This window comes from Geospiza fortis, unplaced genomic scaffold, assembly GCF_000277835.1.
Source record: "Geospiza fortis unplaced genomic scaffold, GeoFor_1.0 scaffold130, whole genome shotgun sequence".
Lineage (NCBI taxonomy): Eukaryota > Metazoa > Chordata > Aves > Passeriformes > Thraupidae > Geospiza > Geospiza fortis.
The window spans coordinates 86,762-99,027 of NW_005054300.1; the positions used below are offsets into that span (position 1 = coordinate 86,762).

Sequence of the window (12,266 nt, forward strand, 5' to 3'; positions counted from 1 at the left end):
AGACAAATGAAATGAGTGGTGTATGCTTTTGTTGTTGTTTTATTTCATATGACAGCGTGATAAATGGCATGTGAACTCTAAAGCAAAGTGACTGGGACAGATGTAGAGCAGCACAGAAACAGGGGACAAGTAGATAACACTGACTAGAAGTGAGGTGTTGATGCCTTGGATAGTTCAGGGCTTTCAAGATCTGTCAAAGACATGAAATTTTTTTCTTTGGGGCCCAATAAAGGAGTAATGCAATAATATATCCCAGTAATTGCTATTTATGTTTTAGCAGTGCCAGGTTCTGTATTCAGTATCATGATTGCCTGATTTGTACTGTCTTTAGTTCTTTCTGCTCTCTGTTGTGTTCTGGCTGCATGGTAACACACTGTGTTTAAGGTCCACATTGTCTCTCCAGAAAATCAGTTGTGCAGGCACCTGTTCTTTCTAAATTTTGGGCAAAACTGCAACTGTGCAGTTGCATAAAATGCCTTCCTTTAGGGCCTTTATCAGTGAATTCTCCCCAAGGCAGCTGGTAAATGAACTGATGCAGACTTTGAAAATAGAAGTGTCCATGTTAGTCAGACCTTAATTTTTAAAAAGTACCACGCTGGCTTGCATTTTTTCCAGGATGCACGTGAGGTGTTGTGAGAAGTCCAGCTGCGAGCAGAGCAGCTGTACAGAGATCCCCTCACTGGGGACAGGCACAGGGGGTGGTGCCAGCAGGCTGTGGAGCTGGAGCCAGCACTCTTCTGGCCCAGGCATCATCTTTGGAATCCAGAAGAGACTACACAGGTCTTTGAATGTTAGTTTAGTCCCTCTTCCTAAAGCTGAGGTCTTTTTTCCTTGGGAAATTCACTATTCCCACAAAAATCAATAAGAATGTTGTGTCATTTTCTACCTGAGGTTGAGCCCTTTCTCTGTTGGTTCATTATCTGGGTGCTGGTCTGGAAGTTTTAGTTATATCTGATTATCTTTTTGCTGGAAGGTTGGATCATTTTAGTGATGTACATGAACTAACTAAGAAATTGTACTTCAAGTGAAAAGCGTTTTTTCTGGGACAAACCTCCCTATCCAAAAGAAAATGAAGCATTCCAATCACCTAACAGGAGTTTTCATTTTGAAAAATTCATCCTTCAAAATAGTGACAAAGACTTTCACCATTTTTTCTTTTCAGTGAAATAGAAACTCATGTCCTATAAATGCCAGTGGTGATATGTCACTGACATTTTTTATGAAAATCCTTTCTATAGGATTTTTCTCCTGAGAAGCCTCAGAAAAGAAATGTAAACAATAACTATCTGATGGCTGTGGAATGTGGTTTGGAGGTTGCTTACCAACAGGTGCATCTTTGATTGGTCTCATGTGGATTATTTTTACTTGATGACCAATCACAGGTCCAGCAGTGTCGGACTCTATGGTCAGTCACAAGATTTTATTATTCATTCCTTTCTAGCTTTCTGATGTCTCCTTTCTCTTTCTTTAGTGTAGTTTTAGTATATAATTTTCATAAAATATAATATCATATCATATCAGCCTTCTGAAACAGGGAGTCAAGATTCTCATCTCTTCCCTCGTCCTGGGGACCCTCAAACACCACCACAGTGATACAGTCTGGAAAGGAGCAGAGGGAAAATATTTCAACTTCCCTTTCTTTGTAAGAGTCTCTCCTGTGAGTGAGGAGCATTACAGTGCAGCCAAGAGGTGGACCAGAGTTTCCAAACTGAGTGTTCCATGAATAATCCTGGTGCAGCTGCTCCCCGAGCAGCCGGCGTCCACGTGGAGATTTCACATCGTGTTTTGTGTCTTTGTCCTTGTCTGCTCTGCACATTATGTTCTGGCTCAAAGAATGTCAGCTCTTTGGGACAAATGCTTTCATGCCTATCAGTACAGAGTCTTACAGGGTTGGATTTGGCCTCACAAGTGGGGATCTTTGCTCTATTGTGATATAAATAATAATGCTTAATGGACTTGTGGGGAAAAGGTGTCTTTGCTAATTATTCCGTAGCCTTATCTCTTTGAAAAAGATGCAGGCAGTAAAGTTCCCAGTAAATAAATGAAACTTCCTACAAGCTTCTGGAAATACTGAAGTAAAGCAGAGCCAACATATCCTACCTGCTGGAGGAAGAGGAGATGGGAAGGAAAAAATAGGAGTCATCTTTTGCCTCACTGCTCATAAAGTGGCAGGAAAATGAACTTGTATTTGAAACAACAGAGCATCAAAATGGAGAAGCAAATTTACTTTGCAGCCCTCCTTTAAAGGCTCTTTAATTCTTAATGCAGTCCTATAGTCAGGAGATAACTGTCCTTTCATTAGATAAAAATATAAGTGCTGCCAGTATTCAAGAGAGCTGATGTATAAGCATCACAAACTTCTCCATTAGAAATTAGCTAAAATGGATGCAAAATTCCTTTTAATCATAGTTCTTTGGAAAGGTCCGCAGCTTGGATTTGTAACTGTTCAGCCACATTTGACTAATTTTTCATTATTTTGTTCTTTATAATTTTTTCCTGGAGCTCTCTGAAAACTTCAATTCCATAGAGAATTTAAAAGTGCAGGGGAAAGTTGGCTGACTGTTGCTAAGCAAGATATCTGCAGTGATTTTAAAAGGTGTTGAGCAACATCCAGCACATGATTTTGAGCTTATTCTTAGGAAATATTCTCCAGTTTCACACTGTGTCAAAGCTACACGGGTACTTGGCACAGGTGGACATGGGCTTTGTGTCAGACACTGAGCTCACTGTAAGGAATATTCACCCACAATATCCACAACTTCAGTGATTTCCCTGGGGAACTAAGAGCGGCTCAACAGTTTTGGTTGTGAGCATGCATTTTTAAATTTTAATTTTTTAAATTTTTGAGCCTTAAACATTTAATATTTTTAATGTGCTGTAACACAAAAATTTTTTTCATTTAATTCTTGGCTTGTCTGTTTGCATCAGCAGAAGCACTCCCATATCTCTGTGGCATTCAAGCCTGTGTTTAGCTACTGGAGATTCAGTTGAGGGTTTGGGGAACCTGACAGAAGGGGCACACATTGTCCCATATCTCTTTTTTTTTTTTCCTGTTTACCATAGAATAAAAGCATACTATGGACATCACTGTTGATTGATTTCAAACACTGATTTAAATCATTGATTTTGATCATGGTTTGTTCAATAACCCAGGAAACCTTGATTAGACTGGCTGATTGTAACCTTGGATTACATTTAGATTTTTAATTATAAAATACTAATTGATAAACATGAGGGTACTTCATATCTGTACACATCTACTTAACCTAATATAGCTCTGCATAAAGTCATCATATTATTTAACATCTATATTTTTCCCTAACAACTATTTTTGCTAATGAGTTGTCAAACTCTATTTGAATGAAAGTTGAAATTTTATTTAGAATGCATAAAGTATCTGCGGATATTTTTTACTTTCAGAAATTTGCTAGATACATGAATAACGTAAATGAATTAAAATATATTTCAGTTTTGGAATTTATATTTTTCAAGAGTCTGTAGCTTATGAAACTATTTACTTTGGATCTCCATGACCTTAAAAATTTTGAAAGTGTGACATTTTATAGACCCCAATTTTAAACAGGAAAAGGGAAGCAGGTTTATTCCCTGTGTTTCCAGATCCCACTTCTAACTCTGAGTTTTAAAAAACTTTAAAATTTAAATGAAATCCTTTATTTTTTAAATGTCACTATTTAATTCTCCATTTCTTTAGTCTGAATTTGATTGTAATAACCTTGCAGGGCAGCTTCATTTATGACTTAATACAGCATACAGTGGGTCTAAAATTTTACCTCATCCCCCCTTTTAAGAATAAAAGAAGCAAATCAACGTTCATGACATGATAAAAGTTCAAGAAATTATGCAAACCCAAGCAGAGTTCCTTTCTGGCAAAAGCCATTAGATTGTGCCTAAGAATATGCAATTCTTTTAATGACACTGGCCAATTTGTATGATTGTTTCAAGATGATTTATTCTTTTGAAGAATGCTTGCAGTTTTTGAAGAATTTTCATAATTTGAATTACTTTCTAGGATTAATTTTATTTCACTTTATGTCCTCACTCAGAAAAATGGGTGAATTACTCAAGTAGCCTCCATTTGCAGAGCTATTTTGTAGTTTATAAGGACTGGTATTTTAATGCTGCTTGATAAATTGTGTTCAGTCCTTCTCTGGAGGTATAGAAGCTTTGTTAGAAACGTGACTCCCAGGTGATAGAGATAGAGCAGGAGGTATATTTAAAATACAGTTGTGGCAGGGCAGGAAGTTTCTGATTTATGGGTTTTCTGTCAGAAAATTCATTTCAAAAAAAAAACACCTGTTCTTCAGGAAGGTGTTTGCAATCCAGTTTCCCCATTTCTTTTGGATGCTTTTGTGTTGCAGTAAATTGGACAGTACTAAATATGTGTCAGTTCTTATTGGCCTGTGTGTAACCCCATCTTGAACTTGGCAATCAAACACATCCATGTCCTTGGGTTGTACTGGAGGAGTGCTACTCCAGAGCTAATTCCTAAGGAAGTTCTGGGGGAGGAGCAAGGAATTCCTCAGTAAATGGGTGTTGCATGAGCAGGGATCACTAGCTTGGAGAGCACAACTATGGGGGAGATCCCCAGGGCCTGGAGTGTCTGGGAATTGTCATGGTCAGAAAGCCTGCCAGGCAGCAAGTCAGGAATCAGAGGTCACTTCAAAAGAATGTGAAAAGGGAATTAGCTGTTAGCTAGACCTTAGTTTGCCATAGGTTATACAGACATAAAAACCTTCCTAAAGGTTGTCGTAAGTTTCATTCCTTTTTTTTGGGAAGTTTGCACCCTGTTGGAATTGGTTGTTTTCCAAGTTGGAAATTATCCAAAATGGTCTGCAAATGAAGAGACAAAATGTGCTGTCCATGAACTGGGTATTAAACAATGAAACTCTGAGATAATGGTGCAGTTCCCTTGGGGTACCATGAGTGGGAATTGTGGCTCTGGATTCTGAGTGCTGAAATGTGGTAAAAGAAATGATGGGATGAAAGACTGACCTCAGCTTATATGTACCTGGCCCTGGTTTATCCTTTAGAGTAGTTTTACAGGTGGGGCTCTGGGGGTGCTGGGATGGGAACAAACCCAAAAACTTAATCTTTCTTTTATAGGAGAATTAAAAACTCTTTCATTGTGTATGTTTGCTCCTTCTTCCTCCTCCCGTTTCATCCACCCTCTTATTCTCAGTTCAGATACCTGTGTGAAAGATTGGGTTGAAGAGGGAGCTGGGATTGGTTAACTTGGTGGTAGGATTTTTTCAGGGACAGTTTGCTGGATTGATGTGCCAGAAGGTCATTTGGTTTGGTCTCCTTTGGGAATGAGGAGGAGAAAGATGTGGAAATGAGGAATTGCCTTTCTCTCTTAAACACTTAAATCAATACAGACCCAAGTGGGGGTGGAGAGGAGCATTCAACCTTCTGAATCACTTCAAATCAAATCAGGTGATGAAACAGCAATTTGCAGTAATCACAGAATCATTTAGGGTGGAAAAGATCTCTGAGATCATTGAGTCCAGCTTTTGCCCCAGTGCCACTGTGCCAGCCAGACCGTGACACTGAGTGACACATCCCGGCTTTCCTTAATCAGCTCCAGGGGTGGCAACTCCAGCACCTCCCCAGGCAGTCCATTCCAGTGTCTAATCACTTTCTCTGAGGAAATTCTTCCTAATGTCCAACATAAACCTACCCCAGTACAATTTAGATCATAAATGAAGATATTAAACAGGACTGGGCCCCATCCTGGCCCCTGGGGGACAGCACGAGTGACTGGTCTGATGATACATCCAAGATGTACAACAACGTGTCTCTTAAACAGACAAGTCAGTGTTGGGCACTCAGATGCTTCCAGGGACTTGTGCTGCAAGCAAAGAATGCCAGTTCATGCCATTGGGATTTCTTTTCCTATTTAATCAACTCAAATAGTTTTATTTTCTCTAACTAGTTGTTTTGGAAATATCAGTTTTTCCCAACTTGCCATTTATAATAAACTGTCAAAGCTATACTGCACTTCCCATGGGAAATTTATTTCCCTCCATTGTATGAGCCCAGCCTCTTATTGTTAGATTTCAAGAGTACAAGGCTGCTTATGTGGGTTTGTTTTGCCTTCAGCAAAAGGGCAATAGTGAATTTGTTCTGACAAACATTTCCCATCCTTGCAGTGGCAAAGAGAAGGGGTTTGGCAGCAGATTTCCTGAGTTACATGCTCAGATTGAAATCCTGCACGTAAAATTCCCAATATTGTATGTCCTTCTCTGACTTGCAGAACTTACCACAGCCTCAATGACCAAATGGTTGTGCTTTAAACTTTGAAAACATTTGTCACGCTGTGAACATGGTGAGTTTGTATTTTTAGCTTTGACAGAAATATCTTGAAGATCTGGAAAAGCCTGCATGACATCATCAAACCTTTCAATTTTAAAGCAAGGCTTTAGAAGGTGTTGCCTGATCTGTTGTTAAAGGGTGACTGAGAAAAAAACTGTGGTCTCCCCACCTCTATGAGAAATTGTAATTGCATAACCTTCAAATTGCCACAGAAGAATTACTGGGATGTAAGTTGTTTCTCAAGGTGACTAAGAGCTATTTATACTTAAGATTTCTTGACCTTGACTCCAGTGATCATATTTGCCTCTTTCATCACTTGCAAATCACTGCCTCTTTAGGTCCAGCTATGTTTGACAATGTATTTCTGTGTAAGTCCAATGAAAACTTATTGTTTAAGTGTTAAAATAATAACAAAAATCCCCCCAATTCTTCCCTGCTTTTCCTGTTTCAGAACAGAAGCCTGCTGGTGCTGTCTTTGTAAAGCTCACATATCAGTGTTTTATAAAGAGGGGAAATAGTTACAGAGAGTGTAATAAAAGTACAAAATACCTGTGACCTGTGGGGGTTGTGGCAGCTTCAGGCTTTATCTGTTAGATATGTGATGGCCATCAGGATTGAAATGAACTCTTTGGTGACTTAATTAAATCAGACTGCTATTAGCTTTGTTCACAGACCTAACCCTGCATGGAGCAGAGCTGGTGTAATCATTCACATGACTTTGCATATCCCTCTTTATTAGGGCAAAAGCACACAGAGATGGTTTCTCCTTCAAAAATCATATGGGGTGAGCAGAGAATGTGGGATAAGGACATATTTGCTGTTACATTTGTAAAGCAATCCACATGGGAGTGAATAAAGTCCTACCCTGTATGCTGAGGGTTAATCCCAGAGCTGCATCAGCTCTGAGCTCACCTGTGCACCATTGGCTGAGAGCAGGGGAGGGAGGCAAAGGCAGAAAATCCACTGCTTAATTTAGACAGTGACAAATGGCCTGCTGTGCGGGATGCTTCACTCCTGGATGTCTGGGGTGGTGCAGATGCTAAAAAGGGAAACACATTTTCTCATATCTTTACAAGAAGGTGTCATGGGCAGCAGCTCAGCCTGACCTGTGTCTTTTAGTGGGGCTGCTAAAGGTGGTGGCACAGTGAAGGTCTAAATCATATATTACATTATAGTGGTGTGCCCTGTCCCCCCACTTTGCCATGCTTTTGGGCTGGCTGACTCCACAGCACAGTTCCTTTGTCCTGGCATTTTGTTTTGTACCCAGACATGTTAAATATGACATATATCTAAGTGCACATGGGAGCTGTACTGCTCTCTCTGCAGTTTCACCAGCACACTGCGCTGTCCGCCTCCTCCTCCTCCCTGTTATCTTGGCACTGCTGAATGTGTCATGTGCAAGGAGTGGCACTGAGGATGAATCCAGGTGATGTGGCAAAAAGAAAATGCAAGAAAGCTCAGATTCAAGGGGTGCAGTCTGTTAGAGCCAGGTAGGAAGCCAGAGAGCACCATGGTGGGAACCATTGTACACAAATTCAGGAAGGATTGTCAGGTTTTCAGTCTGCTCTGGCATATGGTTGTGGACCACTGTTCTTACCTCACAGCCCTTTTATTTGCAGCATGTGCTAGTTATAGGTTGGACAGATACAGATTGTGCTTAATGTGATACTGAGATCCTGCCTGCATACCCTGGTGACATTCAGCCAAGGGCTTAAATGTGCCTCATGCAGGCCTGAGATCATAATGGCTTTTATTTGTAGAATTTGGATGAACAAATGGTCTTTTCTTAGCCCAGCCCAGCCCTATTCAGTTTCTATTTTAGGGGATAATGATAATTGCAAGCTTTTCATGTATATATCCAACAGTTTTGTCAGAATTAAAATCAGATTTATTTAAAAGCCATCTCAGTCTAATACAGCAGTACTGGGCTATTAGTTTACTTTGCTTCTAGACATTCAGTGTCAGTTGTATTAGCAGAATGGAAATGATGTTAATTTCCTTTTGCAAAACACTTCAAGGAACCCAGAAGGAGTGTAGATGTCACTGGTGCTATAGAATAATAAAAGGATGTTGCCAACCCCTGTATTAAACATGAGCACAATACTAAGTCTGGTGCTCAGACTTACTGTGATTTGGCTTACAAAGAAGCAATTAAGCAGAGGTACTTCATGGATCCCTGCTTCCCCCAGGTATCTGGGTTTTGCATCCATAAAGGTGCTGGACTAGGTGGACCTTTTCTGTAAGGCAGTTCCTCTGTTCCCACTGCCTTGGAAATTAAGTGTTTTTAAAATCTTTTTATTGATTCCATTTCTGAGAAATTTCAGTTTCATGAAAAAAGTTTCCCAGACAGAAATGAAAACAGCATGGAAAATGCAGCAGATTTTTTGAGGGAAAACATCTCAGGGAGTGCATCCCACGGTGCCATGGCCCATGTTGGCTCTGGAGGCTGGCACACCAGGATGAAGCAGGAGTGCTGGGGGCTGAGAAGTGGGGGCTGTTATCAAACTGCAGTCCAGCACCCTCTGGGACTGAGGACAGGATCCCATTTGCTCTCACAGCCCAAGCCATGTTGCATGGTTTCAGATTTAGCTGAAGGAAATGAGGGCTGGAAGGGACCCCGAGAGGTGATGCAGTATCCTCCCCAAAGCAAGGCGAGATCAGCGTGCCAAAGCCTCTCTGACACGTGCTTGTCCCTTCCTCTGCCTGTGCTGGAAATTCCAGAGCCTCCCTCCCTTGGTGACCTGTGCCAGCCTTTGCTGTCATCCCAGCCTGGCATGGAGCCTTCAGCTGTCATGGCAGAGCAGAGGGATGCATTACATGGTGCCACTCCTTGTCATTTCATCATTTCAGCTTGTAACATATGTCCTCTAGAGCAAAGTCCTGGTATGAGGACATCTCAGGGCTGCTTTTCAAGTCCACGTTGTGTCAAAAGTCTGTGACTCCCATTTTGTCACAAGGTACCACCGTGCTTAGTCCCCCTCCCCTCCTTTTTTAGGGGATTTGAGAAGAAGAAGAATGCAATGCTGATAGGAGAGGGACATGCAGTGGTGGGTTTCTGGATAGCAGGAATGTGCAGCACATATTTGGGGTTCTCTTGGCCCATTATCCAAAGTCATGCCCTTTAGTCAGAAGGACTGACTGCTCTCATTATCAGTTGTGATAATAAACTTGGACTTGCCCTTTTGCAAGGCATGGTGTTGCCTGGCCTTAAACCCATCAGGAGATGAAGGTTTTTGGGCTGTGCTTGCTCAGTCAGCTTGAGTGTTGGAGCCAGGGTGATGTATCCCTGCTGCCTGGGCTTTAACAGCTCACATTGCTCACTTCTGCTTGTCTCCATTTCTTGGGATTTGTTGATGTTTCAGGCATTCACCAAAGGAACACCAAGTTAGTAATATCTGGGAAATCTTTTGTTCCAGGCTGTCTCTGTGGCTTCCATGAGTGCCTCAGCTGATGGGCATTCCCTTTCCACTTCACTGGGCTCCAGGCCCTCCCCTCCCTCAGTCCTTCTGTCCCCTGAGGCTGGGCACAGCAGCACAACCCTTGCAGCTCAGTGCTGCCTGCCACATCAGTCTCTTCACATCTTACAGTGTGCTGGCCTGCCCCTTAACAGGAAATCTCTTTGAGTATTTTATGTGTGAAGGGAGAGGAATGGACGCTTGGGGCTGAGCTAGAGATCTCTGATGTAACATGAGCTATTGTGGCACCCCCTGGGACACAGTGCTCCTGGCTTCTGCTTCCCTTTCTGCCATCAGGGTCCTCCAGGACTGATTGCAGTGAAAAGCGAGCACCAGGAAAGTACCAGAACTCCTGAGCCAGACTCCTTTTGCCAGTTAGAGACCAGGAGAGCTTCAGCTTCCCATAGCTGTGGGGGGACAGCAACACATCCTCGCTGCAGGTCACGGGGCTGTCAGCCGTGCCCTGGAGGCTGTTCCTGGAGGAAGGTGTGTGCCCTGGAGCAAGGTGTGTGCCAGGGCTGTCCCTGGAGCCAGGGGTGTCCCTGTGGCTCCCTGTGCCACACGCGGGGCTCTGCTGCCACCCAACGGGGACAGGACAGTCCTGGCCCTGCTCTCTCAGCTCCGTGCAAGCTCTCAGGGTCTTGCCAAAGCAAAACCAGACGCTGGTTGCTGTAGAAGACAGGAGCTTTCTGCAGTGAGGACTTTTTGGTAGCTTGTTCCTGACAGAATCTGGAGTTTGTACAGAGCTTTCCAGGTGTTCTTTGAATCATGAACAGCACGAAAAACAGAATTACTTCCCTCTTCTAGTGAGAATGTCTGTAAGGAGAAAGACTGAGTCTTTGTGCAGGACCTGGGGAGGGTTTAAGGAAAGGAAGATGTGCCTTTGCACTGCTGTGCAGTTCAGCCCTTTGGCTACCAAATGCTGTGACAGCCTGGCAGTTCATTAAGGTTAATGAACCAAAGAGCTGACAACAAATGCATCTGTTTGCTTGTTTGCAGATTGTGCTGGCTGTGGAAGAGACATCAAAAATGGACAAGCACTGCTAGCCCTGGACAAGCAGTGGCACCTGGGGTGCTTTAAGTGCAAGGCCTGTGGGAAGGTCCTGACTGGGGAATACATCAGCAAGTGAGTAACCTCTGTCTGCTTCTCTGCTGAACTCGCGGCACAGTTTAGCTGCTGGCAGAGAAGAGCTTGCAGCAAAATTCACATCTAGAAGTCCTGTTTTGACCACCTTTCCATACACACCAAAGTCTTTGTTCCCAGTGAGAGCTGAGTTGGGAAAGTGAGCTGCAAACTGCAACTGAAAGCTCATGTTTGATGACACCAGTCTATATTTAATACCAATCTGAAAAATGTATCATTCTACATTCCCATAGAGAATTAGGTGGATTGATGTCCATGTTTTCTGTAGTAACCAGATAAAGCATTGTGTCATTTTGCTTTCCAACATGTGATTTTGAGGAAAAAAAGTAGGAATTTGTCCATTTCTTGCCATTGCTAAATAATAGAGTAAATGTGATGGTGTGATTGACCTGACATTGTATTTCCCATCTCCATATAAGAAACTAATGAAGAGGGGTTTGAGTGGAAGAAGGTGTAGAGGAAGAGAATAGGGAAAAGATAAAAGAGCAGAAATGAAGATACAGTTTCTTTTTCCCCCTTCAAGCCTATAGCAAAGAGAAAAAACAATGAAACAATATGCATTTCACAAACCTGTCATTTGGGTGTATATTTTATTTATTAGTAGCATCTCTAATTTCTCAAGAACAATCTGGTGCCTGAGAAATGCTCCTAGGCATTTCTGGTGTTTCCACTTTTACTGTATGTTCCTTGTTCACACAAAATACTACATTACCTTACACTTAAAAGTATCTGCTTATAGCCTTGCAGCCTACCAAAGGCTTTTTTTTTTTCTGAAGTGAACAAAAACTGTCTGCTTGTGCTAGACTGTGATTGCCTCTCAACCCCAAAGACAGCTGCACTGATTCCCTGGAGCTGCACCACCTGTAGGTGCAGAGAGTCTGCTCTAAAGAAGGAGGATTACTTCAGTAGTTTGTCCTGGATGCCTTCTATGGATGGAAATTTAAGGAATAATTCTAAGAGGCTTTAGTGAGAATGTTATTTTTGTTTCTTGTACTACAAAGTGTTTCCCTTGAACTCTCCCCACTTACCTGGGTCTGTGTGTAGGAGTTCCAAACTGAAGACAAATGAAGAGAGTAAGTCATGCTGTAACCTGTTTAGTAAGAAGTGGTTTGTAATTTGTGAATTTTACTTTTTCAGAGATGGTGCTCCTTACTGTGAAAAGGACTACCAAGTTCTTTTTGGAGTCAAGTGTGAAGCATGTCACCAGTTCATTACTGGGAAAGTCCTAGAGGTAGGTGTTTTGTGAATTAGAGTTTATGAAGAATTGAGCCACCCATTATGTCCTCACCTAACTGCAGAGAACGCAAAAATTCTCATAGAAAGGCTTCCTGCTG

General features: G+C 42.1%; 1 protein-coding gene across 12 annotated transcripts in view; it reads left to right on the top strand.

Moving 5' to 3' along the window:
• The window catches only part of ABLIM1 (actin binding LIM protein 1), a 98,921-nt gene that overhangs the window by 15,609 nt on the left and 71,046 nt on the right, over window positions 1-12,266 (top strand). For all 12 annotated transcript variants that reach the window (XM_031061190.1, XM_031061193.1, XM_031061221.1 and 9 more), the window contains exons 4-5: window positions 10,788-10,914; window positions 12,070-12,163. In XM_031061190.1, the coding sequence (XP_030917050.1) occupies window positions 10,788-10,914; window positions 12,070-12,163 (221 nt within the window). The remainder of the gene's footprint in view (window positions 1-10,787; window positions 10,915-12,069; window positions 12,164-12,266) is intronic.